The following is a 20200-nucleotide window of genomic DNA, read 5'->3' on the forward strand; positions in this document are numbered from 1 at the left end:
CACAAAAAAATTACAAATTTCTGTATAATTGCCTAATTTATATAGAGTATATTTCTGTCCAGTGTAACCAAAAAATGTACAAAAAATCATCTTCTGCCACTTTTTTTTCTGACCTCTTCCTTGCTAGTAGTTACTTAAAACCAATTCCTCCTGTTGCCTGCCATCTGAATTCTGATGGTTGTATTTTTTTTTCCATTAGGCACTCATGAGCTTCATTTTTCTTACTTTTCACAGTAGGGTGACAATCAATGGGGTCGAGGGAAGACTAAGATTAGCGGTAACATCCACATCAACAACCAGGGCTATTACTCATGGTTGGAGTAGTTAACTGCTACAGATCTTAGATTAGCCTCTAAGAATGAATGAAGTTTATGGAGTACAAAAATAAAAGGCAAAGACAGATAAAAATAAAAGATATTCATTTATTAAGAATAAAGCCAAGAAAAGAAAACAGAGGAGTATCTGGCTGTAATATGCTGTAGTTTAAATATTATAACCCAGACAGAAAAATTGTTTATTTATATCACAACACATTGAACATATTTACAAAAAGAATATATGTAAAAACATTTTTACTTTGTGTTTAAACTCAATGCCAGTGCACTTTCAAACCTCATAAATGATGTTAACTCATTTCTTTTATTTAGACATAAAGAACAGATTTTAGCATAAAATATACACCTCACCTGCAGGTATTTGTAAATTTGTATTGATTTTCAGCACCGTAAAAAAATAAAATAAAAAAAGGATCTAGCAGGGAACTGAAAGGTCGTGGTCCTCACGCCGCGGCGAGCAGCTCCTCGACAGAAATGCTGATCAGGTCGGAGAAGAAAGTTCCCTCGTTGTCTCCTCCTCCGAACACCAACAGGGTTCTACTTGAGACGGAGCTCTTTGAGCTCTTTTCTTCCGAATAACCGTGGCAAGCAGGCGTTTCCATGGTGATGATGGAGTGTCCCGCCCTGGGGACGGAAAGCTGAGGGAGCTTCAGCTCAGTCCAGCTGTTGGTGTCTGAGAAAAAAAACCAAAAAAATGTCAAAGGAGTGATTTGGTGGCAGAGATGCTGCTCTTTGCCCATTCTGCTTTAAGACTGTATGCTGTAAGAAATGTTTAATCAAACCATCCAATTTCTGCTGTTTATTCCTAATAGTTACAATGTTCCTTTAATAAGGCCCAAATTTATTCTTTCTTCAGGCGCCTGATGAATTAAAGTAATCTACTGCTAAGAAATGCCAAACTCTAAAGTCACTAAACACAGCTTGTAATAATCTTGATCGGCTGTTAAAGAGTCTTAGATCATAATCCAGACGTTGAAAATCTCTGCAGATCAGGGTAACAAATCCACTGCTCACCAATATCAAAAATGAAGGCGTCGCCGAGGGCGTTGTTTCCGTTGTAGCCACCATGGATCAGGAACTTGTTCTCTGAAAGCACGGCGCTGCCATGCCAGCTGCAACACACAGATGTTCGTTTCTCAGTTTAAAAATCCTCCCAACACAGTATTTTTTAAATTTCAGATTGTCTGACTACACCTGTTGATGATGATGAAAAGTTGCAACTTAAAAGGTACAGTACGGGATTTACTGACATAAATGGTATATATAATCTACATGCGTGTTATTTATTATCAAATATGAACCGAAAGTGTCAATCTTTGTGTTTAACTTGCCTTAGAAATTGTTATTTATAAATGGATAGGAGCCGGTTTCCATTTGTGGCGCAGACATCCTTTGTAATACGGCAGCACAGAGCAGACAAACTAGTGACAGTAGAGCTCATTATGCTCAAATGGGACTGCAGCATGTTGGCCTATATGCAATCCTACACAGACCAATAAAACACTGTTTATAAAATGATGTACGTAAATTAGACCTACATCAGCAACAACTGGCTAATGCCTGGTTGTTATGAAGAGGACTGATTTAAAAATCACCGGTTGTTGCGTTTTTTCTGAGTGGACTTGTGTTTTTCTCCTGCCCTTGCACATTGGCAGCTCTAAGAGGCCTGCTGGGAAAGATGGCTAGAGGCTAACAGCGGAGGATCGGAGCAGAACGGCGAAGATCCGATTAGTCCGCCGGGCAGAGAGAGGTCTGAAGGCAGGGTAGAGTGAGGTAGAGAGGTAGGATACGAAACAGTCTTTCTAGGGCTAAATTAAAACAGCTTTTATAAAAGCCACTCACAATCCTCTTTAGAGCCTTTGCAGCTTTATCCTTTTGTCAACATTATTTTCTCTGTCTTCCATTTTGATTTAAAAAGCTCGTCTTTGTGGCCCCCTTCACTAAACCAGTGGTCAATTCATGATACTTAGTCATCTCCTAATTTATGGAGTAGAACTCGTGGATTAGATGCTGCAATCTAATGTAAAGAAGCCTCATGACAAGATAGGTAAAGCGGACGTTGAGGAAGAGTTTTTGAACCGTGACAGCCTCCATATTGTTGGAGGGGAGAGGCAGAGTCTGATCATTAGATGCCGTTGAAAATTATACAGAGTAGCTTTAATGGCACTCCCTTTTTATTACTTTGTAACTGTACCTTCGAGGCGAAGGAGCCTTTCCCGACGTTTTCACAACGGAGAACTCCATCAGACCTTAAAAACACAGCGACATGGAGAATTTTAGCATTTTAGCTCATGATAGGTTGCCCCTGTGAGCTGGCAGTTGGTGTTACCCAGCAGCTGTTTGCCTCACCCAGGTCCAGCATGTACATGTCGTTATAGCAGATCGGAGTGTCCCAGCCCCCGAACACGTAGATGTACCTTTCCTGGATCACGCAGGCTGAGTGGCTGAAGGAAAAACAACAACAAAAAAGAAGCACATATAGACAGATGCAGGGTGTTGACATTAATCGCGTGTGTGTCTGAATGCAGGCATGATACCCTGATCGGGGGGACGGTTTGTCTCCTGTGAGGATGGGCTGGTACCAGATGGAGAGGTTGGGATCGAAGATGTATAAAGAGTCACTGCAGCCGTCGGGCTGCGGGTTGGGCCGAGGAAACACCCCGCCCAGCACGAACAGCTCCCCCCGGAACATGCTGCAGCTGTGGTAGGCCAGAGGGGGGACGTTTCCTTGAGCCTGGCAGAGAAGAAAGTGGATTTTAATCTCCTTGAATTGAACTTTAAAGTGTTTTATATGGATATTGCGTGACTGAAAAACGTGAGATCACAAACTACAGGAAACATTATCTACCGCAGATGCTTTGGTGCTGAAACGACGCATCAGTCTGCTCATCAAGCAATGTTTTAGTTGGGAAGGGTCAAATAAAAGAAACTATTTTAAAGATATTTTTCAGTAAAAACGTACAAAACGTCTCTTTAACCTGATGCATTACCATTCCAATACAATACATCTAGATTTGTGGTCCTGACATTGTGTTTTAAGGTTATAGGAGTGTGAAGTCTCTGTCCAAGGTGCTGAACATGTTTAGGTCACTAGACCATAAATTGTTTCAGAAATGACTGAGATACACGATCTAATCTTCATTGTGCTGAAAGCATATCAATCTGTTTTTTTTTTATCTCACTCAGCATTTCTCTGCTTGTTGATCATCGGTTACAAGGCTCTTATGCGACAACTGCTACACTAAGAGGGCAGAATGAGGATCGATGCACCGGAGGGGAAACCTTTTATTTTTTCTTTAATAGAAAAGGAGGAAGTTGTAACGAAAATAAACAAGCCTGCAGATGGAAACAATTACGCATCTTTTAAATTGATCATGAACATGAGGCACACCTCCACCATGGTCCACCTCCAGCTCTGGGTGTCCAGGATGTGGACGTCATTGAACCACTTCTTGTTCTTAGAGCCTCCGAAGACAAAGATCCGCTTAGAGTCGGGGTCAAAGATGGCTGAGTGGCCGATCCTGGCCTCAGGAGTGGGGCCCTCCGCCAGAGTCTCCGCAGGCACCCAGGACATATCCTCTGTTTGATGCAGAACAGAAACCTTAACGTCCTGCAGCGACATTCTAAAACACAAAGAGACGTTTCCAAAACGCTGCGAACCTGTGCAGAGCTTCCACATGGGGTCTTTGCAGAACTGCATCCTGGCTCCTTGACCTCCGATTAAGATGGCCGTCTGAGCATCGATGGGACATAAAGTCTGACCCCAGCGTCCCGATGGGCCCACCAGAGAGGCTGAAGAGAGAGAAATTTTTTTTGTTTAAATCAGCAAAGATTTGTAAACACTTATTTGGTTTGAACATTGCTGAAGCAATATGCTTTACTCTGCTGCACCACAAATGGCCAACTCAGCACAGAAATAGTTTAAACCTCAACAAAAACTCAACCTTCCCTCATCTAATTATGCTGTTAATAAAACAAAAACCTACATGTCTGGGTGGGAGTCTTGGCCTGCCGACTCTTCATCCTGGCTCCGTTCTGAGGAGGCGTTCCTCCCACCACCACCTCCGCTTCGCTGGCTTCATTACCTGGAAAAGAAAATCAAGAGAACAGATGGAAGAGAGAAACAAAGCTGGTTTTATATTCTCAGGTTTTGCTTACAGCAAAAACAAACTTAACACTTTTATATCAAACGTCCCTCTTGGGGACATGATCCTCTCATAATAATCCCGCCCCCACCTGCTGCCTTCGCCTGAGAAGCATCTTCTCCGTTAGCAAACAGCTTCTGGATGCTTTTGGCTTGAGTTTTGACTTTTCTCACAGGCGTCCCCTTCTCCTTAACGCCATTCGGACAAACGTTTTCTTCTCCCCTCGCCTTCGACGTCTTATCGCCACCACCTTCCTCGGCCGTGTATTCTCTCTTTCTCTTGCCTCCGGGTTCTCGGTCTCCACAGAGAGCGGAGTTCTGCAACAATAACAGAAAAAAAGGAAAGGTTAAACATGGCTACAAGATAAGAAGATCGGAAATTATTCTGAAAACGGAGGAAAAATGTTTCTATGGTTAAATAAACAGGAGCTGTTTGCACACCCTTAAACTAATACTTTCTATTACACTGTAAAATGTCTTCTGACTGATACCTTTGTATTTATAATAAGAGCTCAGAAAAACTATGTTTTAGGCTGTAGAATCCAGAAAATTCATCCAATTAATTATAACCGATAGGAGAATTAGCTTTATGAGGATTCGTCATAATTATCTTTATTAATTTCATCAAAAATTGTTATTTTTTTTGCATTTCACTCAAATTGTAGAGGTACAACAGAGTATAAAGGTCAGTCTAGAGATTTTTTTTAACTTCAAGAATAAAATTGTAACATCACAAGAATAAAGTCGTAATATATGAGAATAAAGTTTAAAAATGTAGAGGATGAAGTCATCATACCACAACCCGTTTCAGAAAGAGAGCTTCGAGCTGCGACCATCATATGACGGTCGACCAGCTCCACCAAACAGCAACCTGAGTTCACTTTGACCTACTGCCCAATCTGATGCTGTTGAGCTAAAAGATTTCCTCATTTGTCAAACCAATGCCAAAGTATAAATTTACATGATGCTCGACATTCCTAATTTTAGGAAGAAAGTGTTTTTTTGTAAGATTTGTCATAAAATATGACTTTATTCTCGTAATATTACGACTTTATTCTCAAAACAAATTTTTTTTTTATTCTCTAGCCAGTGCCTAATACTAGGTCATAAACACCACATGCATCACATTAGAGGTGGAAATAAAAAAAGCTTTAAAGGGGTCATAGAATGTAAAACCAAGTTTACATAGTCATAGATGAATAACGATAGTTGAGTGGTTGAAATGGACGTACAGAGAAGTTCAAAGGATATGGACACCTCCTTTCTCTGCAAATCTATCAATTCTAAACTTCCACCATAAAACGGGCGAATTCAAACGAAGCACCGAATTGACGTCAATTTGGTTCTGGCCTGTACTTTTGTTACGTCCCGAAATTGACATACAGTAAATGAAAGTGTTCCAAGCTGCATGGAGAACGGGGAACATTCTCAAAGTTTTTCCAAGAATCTGAAGCCTCAACAAGCATGGATTATTTATGCACAGCAGAAGATCCCTGCAAAGTTTGATGCTCAGTAGGGCTGGGTATTTTCGCCAAAGTCCTGAATCGATTCGATTTTGATTCATACAGTTCTAAATCCATTAATTTTGATTCGATCTGTTTTTACAATAATGAAAGTGGTTCAACTGTGTTTCAAAATACTCATGTATTTTATTTTTTTCCTGTCACATTAAACACAAAGTGCAAACTTGTAAATCAGACAGTTTAAACTTGAGATGTGAACAAAACTGTCTCATAAGTGCAAACTTGTTTGTGAAAAGTGAAAAAGTGAAGCCTCACTCGAGCAAGCAGACGTGCACAAACCATATTTGCAGCGTTGTCTGTAACAACTACAGGGTGTTTGCTGGTCAGCCCCCATTTGTTAATGTCTTTAATCAACCTGTTGGCTATATTTGCAGCTGTCTGGCTTGAAGTCATCTTGAGTGCATCTTTCCTGCGCATTTGAATGTGAACGTCACGTGCATCACTATAAAACTAATCGATCTTATTCCCTAGACAACGATTTGGCAAAAATGTAAAGGAATCGATTCAAAATTGATTAAATTGATTTTTTTTACCCAGCCCTAGTGCTCAGCTGTTCATTTTCTCTAAGAATTTTACCAATGACAGCTTTCCAAATCTTGGACAGTTCAACGCAGGATTTGATTCCGACCGTAAGGCCATCACTATTGCAAGCTCCAAGTATGTGTCTGCCGCTAAGCTGTTGATAGCAATGCTAGCATATCAACAATTTGATGTTTCAGTGAGTGAGTGCTTGTTGCTATGTCTGCAGCTTTTCTCGTTGTAAACCAACCAATCAGCGCACAGCTCATCTAAATAATACTGAGAGTGAACGCCCATGCACGCTCTGTTTAAAAGTTGCAGTTTGCATCGCTCATACAAGCTTACTTTCCAAAAGAAGATTTGCAATTTTTCCACCATGCCAGACTCACCCCCGGTAAGTAAAAATGGGGACGACCACGTAGGACGGCCTTACGTAAACATATCACCAGAAAGATCGACAATTAGGAGGACCACTTATGTTGATGATCCACCCGGAAAAAGAACATCCTCCACTATATCTTTAATGATACGACAATACCCATATACAGAGATTTATACTGAGTTTTAATTATTTACTCACAAACCCAGCAATGCAGGTAAACCCCTACAAAGCCAATTAATGCATTGATTTGAGCTAAAACTGCTCCTGTTAGTCATCATCAAATTACCTTTGGTGTGTATTCTTTCACCACTATGATCTGCTCCTGTTTCACGTTTGTCTGGAAAAACAAAAACAGCAGCAGTGACACTACAGTGGCATCCCCCCCCCCCTCATCAGAGACTCTTATTTGTATGTTACCATGATCCCTCCCTCCACAGAGACATTTAGAGTGACTCTGTCTGTCCAGGTCTCTTCTTCCCTCCGCTCCCATGAAAGACACCTGTGGAGCAGATAAATAAACATATGAGGTGTGACAGCTTCAGTCATGCAATGTTGGATTTTTCTATGAACATTTCATCTTAAACAGTCTACTGTAATCACGTATCTAATCTGATATAAGCTGCTTCAGGGACATTAGACACGACATTTGCATTTAATTTGACTTAGTTTAAGAGTTAATTTCTCCTTAGATTAGGAAAGTATTGAACTGAATTGATATAGCAAACAGCCAAGTGCCCTCTGGTATTTCTGAAGCTGCAGAGATCCAATGATCGGATAGGATAAATCCTACCAGAGCTACAACAGCTTGCTTTAGATCTAAACATAGTCATGTGTTAGAATAACCCAGTAAAGGTTCAGATTGAATACAAATAATAAATGACATGCATGTTCATTTCTAACTTTAACCCTTTATAGGGCAATTTACCGTTTCTGATCACTTGCATACACCTTAGAAATGGAGTCCCCCTCCACCCCGTCCCTCAGTGAGTTCTAGAAGCACTAGATCTATATCCAGCCATTCAGCAAAGATTCTGCTAAACTGCTGTGCATCTTATTTTGGTGTTTTACCAATTAGATGAGCCCTTAAATTATATATTAAATTGAAAAAAGAAAAGTTAACAAGTCAAGTAAAAAAGGCATAAAGTTGATTAAAAAGTTAAAAAGTCAAGAAAAAAGGTAAAAAGTTGATCAAAAAGTTAAAAAGTCAAGAAAAAAGGTAAAAAGTTGATCAAAAAGTTAAAAAGTAAAGAAAAAAAGTATAAAGTTGATTAAAAAGTTTTTAAAAAAGTCAAGAAAAAAAGGTAAAAAGTTTATTAAAAAGTTAAAAAGTCAAGAAAAAAAGTAAAAAGTTGATCAAAAAGTTAAAAAGTAAAGAAAAAAAGTATAAAGTTGATTAAAAAGTTTTTAAAAAGTTAAGAAAAAAGGTAAAAAGTTAATTAAAAAGTTTTAAAAAAATCAAGAAAAAAGGTAAAAAGTTAATTAAAAAGTTAAAAAGTCAAGAAAAAAGGTAAAAAGTTAATTAAATTTTAAAAAGTAAAGAAAAAAAGGTAAAAGGTTTATTAAAAAAGTCAAGAAGAAAGGTATAAAGTTAATTAAAAAGCTAAAAAGGTCACGAAAAAAGGTAAAAATCAAGGAAAAAAGGTAAAATGTTTATATAAAAATTAAAAAGTCAAGAAAAAGGTAAAAAGTTTACTAAAAGTTAAAAAGGCAAGAAAAAAATATATGAAGTAAATTAAAAAGCTAAAAAGTAATGAAAAAGGTAAAAAAAAAAATTATAAACAATAATAATAATTGAAAAGCAAAAAACTTTTAATAAGCCTAGTTAACAATTAAATTTGAGTTTATAGACTAAAAATGTAAGAGCCAGTATCAGCATTAATGCCTCCAAGTATATGTTTTAACAAAAACATTTTTTTGTTCACTCTCAGAGTGTTTTTCATGACCTTTTTATAGAAGCCCTTTTGTTATTTTTCTTAATATATTCGGCCAAATTGGCGTTTCTTGTTGTTACATTGACATCAAAATATTCATATTTTTGTTACAAAGGTAATAAGGTCTTATCCTGGTTTCCAACACTAATGGCTTGAAATTTTTATTTTTTAAGTATTTCACTGAGTGCCCTATTAAGGTGTAATGCAAAGTGATATTTGTTTTGTAATTTTTTCCGCTTAGTCAAATCAAAACTAAACAGAAAAACACGTGGTTTATTTATCTACGAACGCTTAAAAGTTGTACATACTTGTTATAAGGTGTCAGCTTTCCAATTGTAATGGGAATCTGATCAGCGTCCATGAGCTCCGCGTTGACGCAGAGCCTTTCACCCCACGGTCCACTGCTGAACAGCACCACCTGGTGGACAGATGATGGAACCGCAGCCGACACACTGCGAGTCCCCTCCGCTCTGACGAGGTAAAAAACGAAGGAAATCAACACAAGATCGAGCTTTTACCTAAATAAATAAATCTCAATAGTTACTAACAGGTGTCCGGAGTATTGTCTGATATAGAATGAATTAAGGAGCAATAAAAAGCACAGCATAACAACACACTGTAAAATAAAAACAAACATGTAACCTACGTCAGGAGCCTTTGAGGGGGACCGTTTAACCCAAAAATACCGTAAATTCCAAACTCATCCATCTTGGAATCTTCCTCAACTTTCCGCATGAACTTTACCAAGGTTTAAAACTACTTAAAACGCCGATGTTTTCAGCCTCTCCCGCCACTGCTGCATGTACGCCTTCCAAATTCCGCGCTAGTTCTGGTCAAATGGCTAGGTTGCACTCGCTTTTTTGATCAGCGTATCCTTTCAGGAGGCGTGCGCGATGTCGAACCCCAGTAACAGCCTGTGATCCACCCGTGCTGCGCACCACGACAAATTTATCAAGCTCACCCCAGGCGGTGTTCGGCACCCTCCCTCTGTTATCAGGGGAGACGTTCAAAGACGTTACGCAGTACGTTTGTTGCCAACCGCCAACAAGAAGAGGAAGAAGTTAAACAGCTGTGTTGTTAATGTTGAGAAAATGTTTGAACGGTGTAAAATGAGATAAAATAAATACTCATATTTATGTTATGTATAAATTTAAAAGATTCGATCCTAATCGCTTAAAGCTAAAATAGATTTCATTAAATAAAAAAGTAATATTTTATATATACATATAAGTTGTTGTTTTTCTAAACACAATTATGAAAAAGGTATAAACCCAAGAGGTTCTATATGAGTTCTCGATTTGTATTATTCGGTCATCTTTTGGACAGTCTAGAATTTAACATAATTTACATCAGCGTTGTAAACTGGAGCGTTGATCTTGAACGCAGCCCTACGCAAACGGAACCTTCGCAAAGCATTGTGGGATTGGATGCCGGCGAAAGCTTCTCGAAAGAACTGCCAAGATGATGGTGAGTGAGTTAGCATCGAAGCCCCAGAAATCAACACATAATCCGCGTCCATCCTTTAGTTTATCGTTTATTTTTCACATGAAAATGTATCCGGTTGTTTGTACCCGACATTCAAATGAGTCAAAACGATGTTATTTTATGGAAATAACTTATAATAAGGAGTAATTATAGCCCAGTGGGTGTTAGCATCCTGCAGTCAATGGGCGTATGTACGGGAGATTTCCGTTAGCTTGTTGCAGATAAGCTATCTCAAAAATAAATAACCGGACTATATTTTTCCCATTTCTATCATGTATTTGCTTTGATATGTTATAACCGGAGTATTTGGCCTACATTTCACTCGTTTAATTAAGATTATCCCCGTAACGGTTGCTTCTTTGTCCAGTTGCCTTGTAATGCTTGTTTAATGCAAGTTTGCTTTAGTGTGATTTTTCCAGGAAATTTGTTTTGTTGTGAAAGTTGCAAGCTGATGTTTACAAAGCTCTAAATACTGTACCAATATGTAAAATCTTTTCATACTGTCATTAAATTATTTTTGCCACCCATGTTTTTCCATATTTGGTGATATATTGCCAGCTGTATTTTTGATTTCCTTTGTTTTTCGCAGCCCACACCGGTTATCCTGCTGAAGGAGGGGACAGACTCATCCCAGGGCATTCCCCAGCTCATTAGCAACATCAATGCCTGCCAGGTCAGGGAATCTGTCTTTTATTTCTTATTGAGGAAATGTAACAAAGTATTTGTTCATCTCATCACAGCTGACCATCACATGTCCACAAAGTAGATATTTATTAGGTATTCTTACATAGTAGTGCTTTAAAATCAAAGTAACATGGTATTTATTTTAAATAAAATACTATAAACGATTTTAACGTTACAATCTCCTTTAGAAAATGTCTTCCATAAAATATACTGATACAGCACAAGAAGACAATTAAACGCTGTTTATATTAGACAAGTGAAAATTAATTAAAACGGGAAAAGTAAAATGTAGGCTTAAAATTATCTTACAACCAGGAGGCACATGCAAATTAATAAAAGGGGACTGTAAAAGTTTGTTTGCCAATAAATTGAGACGAAATAAAAAGCATTAAAATGACAAGAAAGGCTAATTCAGACCAAGTACACACATAAAAAATAAATCAAATGTCCAATACTTATTCTTGAAATAAATGTGAATGTTATTAATGTCCAAAACGAAACAATGTAATAGCAATGAAACTACTCACTCCCTGAGAATACAATCAGTGTTCTCTGTCTACAAACTAGCTACGCCACTTTGTGTTGTGTGTAAGAAACACAAGTGTATCCAAGTTCTTTGGAAGGAGTATGCTTCTTGATCTGTTCACAATAAATCCTGCTTTGGAGACGTTGCTTTTGGATGGCGTGGATGTTGCAGGGATGCAGAGCAGTCGCTTTGCTCCAGGCTCGGGTATCTTGTTTTTGTTTGTTTTTTCCAATGCCCCAATTGTCCACATTCATCTTTGGTTTTGTCCTGAAGATGGTTCTTGATTTCTTCTATTCTTCTCCTACCTGATTCTATACAAAACATTCACATCTCTGCAAAACAGCATTGCAATCTCCTCTGTTTTCTTTTGTTCTTTTGTTTTTTGACACACGCCTCTGCTCAACTCCAGCTTCACCTGTGGCTGCACTGCATCCATTCAGCCACCAGCTTTGAGACCTCCTGATTATGCCTTGTCTTTTTTTTTTTTTTTTTGGCATCGTCCAGAATAGACAGCAACTTCAAACGGGAGTGCACTACTGCAGGAGTACTGTATTCACTCATCATTCGTGTTTTAAACCTCCACCTGCTGTCAGTTTCTCCAACCAGCCTGTTTTTCATTTTTTTGGTAATGGGACCGTCATTATGCGCAACAGCCTGGTGATGTTTAACTTTCCCAGCATGGGTACAGTTGCAGACAGGGACGTTTTGTCCTCTTCAGACAGCAGCTCCGTCCGGGTTTTCGTAGGTTTTAGAGAGCACAAGACTCTGCTTTCCACTCTCCATCAATGAAATTGGCTGTCACTGCTATATAGGACTCCATCCAAAGAGATCTCCACATTTCTGTTAAATTCGCTGCCTCACTGTGTTGTTTTAACTCTGAAATACGGCTGCAACTAACGTTTGCAAATCGATTAATCTGTAGATAATTACGGCGATTTAAAACCTGCTAAATTTTCCAGATTATTCTTCCTTGTAAAGGAGTCATTTAGGAGCCTTCTTTCAGTTTTCTGATAGGCAGTGTGCAGAAAACCATAGGATACTTTGCAACTCCTACCACCCCAAAAGATCTCTCTGTTTAAACTTGTTGAACTATCTTATTTATTTTTTTTATTCTTGTTAAGATGACAAATTTTTGCCTGTTTGAAAAAATGTCTGGAAAAAGAGTTTTGAAGGGTCGCTGCAATTTTCACAGCAATGCTGAAAGGCGCAAACCCGGATGTCGGTCCCAGCGGGAATTTCATAAAGTCCTATTTAATCCACTTCAGGTTTACATTTGTCATCTGTCATTGATAGGATAGATTTGGGGCTGGCTGTCATAGGAGGGTATAAACTGAAGGTATTAAATTGGTTATATGTATTAAGCACTGATCTTGGGTAGATGTTTGGTCTAAAACTTGCTGATCAAGGGTTAGTGTTTAAAGGCCACTACAAAAGCAATCAGGAGTTATATATGTAAAAAGAAAAACTTAACTTAAATCCTAATATAACATTAAGGATTATTTATCTAATTGATTAAACTGCCTATTTTCTTTGATTGGTCCATAAATCTGATAGGGTGAAGGTCCTTGAAGATTTTATTTAATTTACATAATTTTAACCTGGTCAAACTAAAACTTTTCCACATAATGACCATATTAATGGACAAAAAAGATTTTTCATCTTGAATGCAAATTTTTATATTTTTCATTTAATACAATGACTGCATAAATCCTGCTGTAAGTGCATTGCTCTGTCGGATAAAAGCATGTTTTTTTGAGTCTGTACTCTAGTTATAGTTAATCGATTAATCTTGTTAGTTGTTTCAGCCCTAAAAATTATTTAATTAAAAAGATTTTAAAAATTCCTCAGACTTAACCAACTTCAGGTGAAAGCCACGACTCCCTGCCACAGAAATGAATCTGTTTCCATAAAATCAGAATTTCTGCAGGTAAATGTGGATATTATCACATAGCGATGGGTTGAAAAAAAATGCCTCTGCACTCAATTGGATAGACCTACAACCAATAAGAGCAACGGAGTGCGTGACGTATGTTAAACGACGCATAGTTGTTGTCAACAAAAATCAAAGCGTGCAGTTGCACGCCTAGAATAAGAAGATGAGCCTTGATCGTGTTTCTCTGTTCCTCTTTTAAAATTAATTTGCGGTCGATATCTTCTAGAACAGACCTAATAGCAGAATCTACACACCTCAACTCTCCGGCGGCAGCCATTGTTGTTGTCACATGGTTTATTACGTTACTGTTGATCATCTGTCCATCATCGTATAAAGCCCGCCCTGACAATTTGATTGGATCGCCAGAGAGTGGGCGATCATACTCGTGCTACTATGGAGCAATGCCAGACCGAACTTCCCGACCTCAAACCTTGTGGGCGGGACTAAGTTCGGAATGGCACCCAGGCTAGGTTAATTTGGCTCTTAGCAGGTTTAATGAAGTGAAATGATTCTAGAAATGGAAGAATTGCTGCCAGAAAAACCTTCCAATCATTGTATGAATGTCCTATGTGAAGCTGTCCTCATTGTAGCGGTGGTTTGTCCTTCTGCAGGTGATATCTGAGGCTGTCAGGACCACCCTCGGGCCCAGGGGGATGGACAAGCTGATGGTGGACAGCAGAGGTGAGGAAAGCTGAATCAGAAAGAGGAAATGACTTCTTTAGTTCTGGGTCGGGTTTTATTTGAGGGGGATTTTTAGCTTCTTTCTAAACTGAGTTGTGTGCGTTTCTTCCAGGTAAGGCTACTATCTCCAACGACGGCGCCACCATCCTGAAGCTTCTCGACGTGGTTCATCCTGCAGCCAAGACGCTGGTTGAAATTGCCCGCTCCCAGGATGCTGAGGTGAGTAGATGTGGGGAGGGTCATACCAGCAGAGGTCATGTTTTAAATTTGGGTCAATTAAAAACATTTTCTCCCCTCGCTGTCGAAGATTGGCGATGGCACCACATCCGTCACCCTCCTGGCTGCAGAGTTCCTGAAGCAGCTGAAGCCGTATGTGGAGGAGGGTCTCCACCCTCAGACCATCATCAGGGCGTTCCGCACCGCCACCAACCTCGCTGTCAGCAAGATCAAAGAGATCGCCGTCTCAGTGAAGAAAGACGATAAACAGTGAGTCCTTTCCAAATGTCAGATCGCTTCCTCCTGTCTGGCTGTGTTCTAAACATTTTCTTTCAAACCCTCTCAGGGAGCAGAGGCAGCTGCTGGAGAAATGTGCCGCCACAGCCCTGAACTCCAAGCTGATCGCCAGCCAGAAAGACTTCTTCAGCAAGATGGTGGTGGATGCTGTCATGTCTCTGGACGAGCTTCTGTCTCTGAAGATGATTGGGATCAAGAAGGTGCACGGAGGGGGGCTTGAGGTTGGTGCTTACCGCTCAGATTTGGGTCAAATATCAGCGCTATCAGGTGTGAGATTAATGTTCCTGCTTCTAATTCGTCGTACAGGATTCTGAGTTAGTCAGCGGTGTTGCGTTCAAGAAGACTTTCTCCTATGCCGGCTTCGAGATGCAGCCGAAACGCTATGAGAATCCAAAGATCGCCCTGCTCAATGTAGAGCTGGAGCTGAAGGCTGAGAAGGACAACGCTGAAGTCCGCGTGAAATCAGTGGAGGTCAGAATTTGTTGCAGCATGAAATTCCTCAAATTGGTTCTTTATCTTTTTTCTTTTCCCTGGTAAACATGTTTCCACAACCCTTTTCCACAGGACTACCAGGCGATCGTTGATGCAGAGTGGAGCATCCTGTACGACAAGCTGGAGAAGATCTACCAATCAGGAGCCAAGGTGGTTCTGTCAAAGTTACCCATCGGGGACGTGGCCACCCAGTACTTTGCCGACAGAGACCTGTTCTGTGCCGGCAGGGTGCAGGAGGAGGACCTGAAGAGGACCATGATGGTGAGACGGTGCCGGCCTGTTGCAGTGGTGTCAGTGTTGCTATAACGACAGTCAATGGCAATGACTGGTTTGTGCTGGATGTGGCTTCCAGGCCTGCGGAGGATCCATCCAGACATCAGTCGGCGCCATGACGGACAACGTCCTGGGCGAGTGTGAGCTGTTTGAGGAGGTACAGGTGGGAGGAGAGAGGTAAGAGAGATGAATGACCAGATCTAAAGAAGAAAATAAAATCTGTTCTAGGCTTGATCCGATCGACGTATCGGATCGGGACGCCGATATTGGCAAAAAAATGCGTATCGGCAAAGCATGTAATATGCCGATCCAGACTGCCGATCCAGTTTTTAAAAAAAAAAATCTGGTCCGTATTTTCCAGTTTCGCCGATTGAAACAATCCATTCCACTATTTTGCGCCAGTGTTTACCTGTTTTGCATTTTTATTAAAACCTACAGTAATGCTTGCACCTTTAACTGTTTACGGTTTTACTGTTCACTGTGCAATTTCAGATTGCTATTCATAATTTTGTCCAGTTTGTGTTTATCTCTTAATAAACAGGAAAGTTTGTTGTTACCATTCATTGTGTTTTATTCAATCTCACCTAATTTAGCTGGCTAGATGTTATCAAGAGTACTAAAACCCTTTTCAACATGAGTCTTACAACTAAGGCTAAATACTTTAACTTAAACTTAAATACATGCTCGGATAGGCTGGTATCGGCCAGTATCGGTATCGGATCGGAAGTCCAAAAACAATATCGGTATCGGATCGGAAGTGCAAAAACCTGGATCGGGACATCTCTAATCTGTTCCTCTTAAGACAGGGCTTATAAATAAAATAATTATTTTTTTCCTACTTAATCTGATAAATCTAATTTATTTTCTTATTTTCATAATAAAAAAAAACGACAAATAACAGGACTTATTTTAAAAAAATAGCTTTTATTTTAATCAGTCCTTCTGGGAGGGGAGCCTTAATTTAACAGAAAATCTAATTCAATCATGTCTATAAAACAAGCATGTTTCAAAACGATGAAAACAAAACATCCAGCATTTTTTTTTAGCTCGTGGTATCAAACAGGAAGCTAGTTAATCAGTTAGGATTTCAGATCCAAGAACAGAGATGAACTGATGTTACTTTGAGCTGTGAAACTCCAAGGAGTGGTTTGGTGGAAAATGAAAATAATACACTGAAAATATAGTTAATTGCCCAGGCTTAGTTCCATTTTTCTATTCTGGGAATGGAGGGAGATGATTATCTCAAATTAATTGTGATCCTCAACAAAATACAAGTAAATATTTTTTTAAAGAGCATAAGTACAAAAAATTAGATCTGTTTCTTAAAATTCATACCATGTTTTGGTAAACATTCTCAAATGGATAATTAGTCTTTAATGGATCAGGTACAAAATGATCACTTGGTTCTTTACTAAATATAAAATACAGATGAGCTCATTTTTTTGTTTCTTCCTTTAAAGCTCTGCCTTGCCAATTCAAACTTGCTCTTATCCCAGTTTCTTGCGATAAACCATACTTTAGCAAATTAACTGGATATTTGGTTTCTATTCCATCTGTAAACCCTCAGCAGTGGAGCTGCTGATGTTTGTACAGATACAAGGCGCCTTTTTAGGAATTTATACCCCAGAACAAGTATTATGGATTTGTTGTTGGCAACAGTCCTGATTAAAGTAGGGGGTAAAAAAAAACACCCCAAATTAAAACATGGTGGTTGCAGCGTCATGCTGTGGGAACACTCATCTTAAACAGGGACCTTATAGAAGGATGACGGGAGCTGAATACAGGACCATCCTAGAAGCAAACCTCAGGGGGTCAGGATGCAAAAGACTTGAGGGTCAGGTAGAGGTTCACCTTCCATCAGGAACACACTAAACATCTCTATAGAGTGGTCTAGTCAAAGTCCAGACCCCAGTTTTACTTGAGAACAGTTACACATTAACTTGCTTCCTTGACTAATTGCTGTATGCCACAGAGCAGCAGGTTAGAGTTGCCTTTAAAGCGTCCTGTGGTTGACCCAATGTCATTTTTACACAACCTACACGTATAACTGCATAACTGAAGTCCTCTCCACTTATTGATTCCTTATTCCATTGCAGCGTATCTGCTATAAAAAGCTGCGGTGTGCTTTTTGCTAACAGAACTAGATGTTGAGGGAAATTTACAATAACAGACTAATTTATTGGTGTTTTCTGTCTGGTGTTTGAATGAGCCATGAAGACGGATTCCTGTTAAGCTGCTTTCTTAGAAACCATCCGTCTGTTACTGTCTGTATGGGGGCTATCTGAAATCAGCAAAGCTGTTGTTTTTTATTGTTCACGAAGCAAGGAGTTTAGTTTGACTTTTTTTTTCCTTTTTAACCTGCAGGTACAACTTCTTCAAGGGCTGCCCGAAGGCAAAGACATGCACCATCATCCTGAGAGGCGGAGCAGAGCAGTTCACAGAGGAGACTGAGCGATCGCTGCATGACGCCATCATGATCGTCCGCAGAGCCATCAAGGTGTGGATTTTTATATGAAGTTTGCTGGTGTTTTAGAACAGCTGTAAAGCTCCTTCATGGATTTGGCTGCAGAGATTAGTTTTGGTTATTTATAGAAGAGAAATTGCTGAACAATTCACATTCACAGTGTCTAGTTTCATTTTTAAGGCAGATTGTTAAACAGCAAGAAGAAACACTCTGCAACCAGAGGAATAAAGCAACACTAGAATCCAAAATGAGAATTTGTAGAGAAATATCCACCAAGATAAGAGCAACAAAGGCTGTTGTATAGTTTAGCTTGTTGGAATCAGAGCGGAGTTTGCTTTTCTAAACAGCATCTAATGTATATTTCAACAAGAAATTGTAAAACAAAAAAAGTCAAATGTTTTTCTTCAGGGTTTGATTCACATCATTGGAATGACTTCCAAAAATGAACCAAAAAATACACAAACCTTTATTTACTGGATCTCCTGTGACACCAGCTCTAAATCTAATTGAAAAGCTGTAGTAGGGGTTGAAAATGGATGTTTGTAGCCCCTCTGCATCCTCTCTCTGTGCTTGAGCTATTTGCTAAAAAATAAAGGCTGACTTTTCTGTCACTTGATGTGGAAACCTGATGGAAACACGTTGACGATGACTTGCAGCTTTAATTATCAGAGGGTGCTGAATGCATGGTATGAATACTGCCACATTTTCCATAATCCTGCTTGTAAAAATATAGGATTTGACCAGTTGTTCACTACTTTTTGTTGGTTGCTCAAAATTTGAGTCATACCCTCAAGAGCTGTGTCCTGACTTGGCTAAATGTGAAGCCTTATCTCTTTCCAGAATGACTCTATTGTCGCAGGTGGAGGGGCCATTGAGATGGAGCTGTCCAAATACCTACGCGATTACTCCAGGACCATCCCTGGAAAGCAGCAGCTGCTGATCGGAGCATATGCCAAGGCCCTGGAAATCATTCCCAGGCAGCTGTGTGACAACGCCGGCTTTGACGCCACCAACATCCTCAACAAGCTGCGAGCAAAACATGCACAGGTAAATGAAATGTTAAAGCTCCCATTTTTTCTGGTTTAGGGTAGTATTTTTTTCCCACAGCAGTATTCATTGTGCTTTTATCCCAGGGTGGCATCTGGTACGGTGTGGATATTAACAGCGAGGACATCACTGATAACTTCGTCGCCTGCGTGTGGGAGCCTTCCATCGTAAAGATCAACGCTCTGACAGCGGCGTCTGAGGCAGCCTGTCTCATCCTGTCGGTCGACGAGACGATCAAGAACCCCCGCAGCAGCGTAGATGGACCTCCAGGTGGCGCCGGGAGGGGGAGAGGCCGCGGGCGCCCCCACGCTCACTAACAGAAGCCTGATGATGTTTAAATCCAAACACAGATACAGGTGGAGCGTTTCTGGACGCTGTTTTTTGTTGATGTTTGAGAGGAAAAACAGCAGGAGTTAGAGAGGTGATGTTCATGATCTGTTTCACTCCAGATTCTGTGGACTTTCTTCTTGCCTTTTTGTTTCCTCTTGTAGTTTTTGACCAGGCAACTAAAACATTTCAGTCACTTGCTCTGCCTTCCTGTAGCCAGTAATGACAGCCGCTTGACCACAATTTGGGACCCTTCGGGCCAGTCATACATCTGATCTGACAGAGGCGGCCTGTAACCTTCAACCTGGTTTTGTTTAAAGAAAAAGTAAAACTGTCGTTCAATGTGGGCGGGGTTAAAAAGCACTGAAAGGATGTTAAGCAGTTCTGAAACCATCTATGTGAAGCTATTTATTGGACCATTCTTATCAATAAATTCACAGCTGAAATTAAACCGTCTGTTCTTTGTGTTTATGTACAAAGTTAAAACAATGATGCATTTTGTTAGAAATGAAATTAGTATGGAACTGATAACATCTTTAGTAAACAAGGTGCTGCTCTGGTCTGTTTGGACTGAAGCTGAGCTTAAAAGCTGAAATTATTGGTCCATTCATGTTTTTCACTCACCAATCACCATGAGATATTTATCACAGCGCCAAATAAGTGGCTGAGGCTAGCTTTATCTTTTGGGCGGTTGGACTATGTTAGAGATAAGACGTAGAGACCAATTATCTAGGGGGCAGTCTGAGTTCAACTTCTGCTTTTTCCACATTTAAGAAGCCGTCTGCCGAGCTTCCAAGAAGGCGTCTCCTTTATGGACCCAAAAACCCTTTAGAACTATATACAATTTATATTCACTCTAAATACTTTGTCAGTTACTTATTTTCATCTTCTAAATGCTACCATTTGTTTCTCTCTTCAAATTCAGACGTTTACATATGATA

The 20200-nt window shown here is 39.7% G+C and overlaps 2 protein-coding genes across 2 annotated transcripts; one reads left to right on the plus strand and one right to left on the minus strand.

The window, feature by feature from the left end:
- Positions 1–402: 402 nt before the first annotated feature.
- On the minus strand, positions 403–9670 carry LOC119786627 (kelch repeat-containing protein). The gene is made up of 13 exons (XM_038290121.1): positions 9481–9670; positions 9143–9304; positions 7321–7402; positions 7190–7240; positions 4572–4797; positions 4322–4420; positions 3996–4127; positions 3727–3914; positions 2873–3069; positions 2685–2779; positions 2530–2584; positions 1350–1447; positions 403–1008 (listed from the first exon to the last, which is right to left on the minus strand). The coding sequence occupies exons 1-13, from the start codon at positions 9567–9569 to the stop codon at positions 779–781; spliced, it is 1704 nt and encodes a 567-aa protein (XP_038146049.1). The 5' UTR covers positions 9570–9670; the 3' UTR covers positions 403–778.
- A 512-nt stretch (positions 9671–10182) lies between these two features.
- Positions 10183–19710, plus strand: cct7 (chaperonin containing TCP1, subunit 7 (eta)). Its single transcript, XM_038290128.1, has 12 exons — positions 10183–10301; positions 10909–10992; positions 14074–14143; positions 14256–14362; positions 14451–14629; positions 14706–14877; positions 14963–15127; positions 15221–15409; positions 15501–15598; positions 17786–17918; positions 18726–18932; positions 19019–19710. Exons 1-12 carry the CDS (start codon positions 10296–10298, stop codon positions 19247–19249), a joined length of 1641 nt encoding a protein of 546 aa, XP_038146056.1. The 5' UTR covers positions 10183–10295; the 3' UTR covers positions 19250–19710.
- Positions 19711–20200: the final 490 nt, after the last annotated feature.

This window comes from Cyprinodon tularosa, unplaced genomic scaffold (assembly GCF_016077235.1).
Source record: "Cyprinodon tularosa strain WSP-4 unplaced genomic scaffold, ASM1607723v1 ctg276, whole genome shotgun sequence".
In the NCBI taxonomy this organism is placed as follows: domain Eukaryota; kingdom Metazoa; phylum Chordata; class Actinopteri; order Cyprinodontiformes; family Cyprinodontidae; genus Cyprinodon; species Cyprinodon tularosa.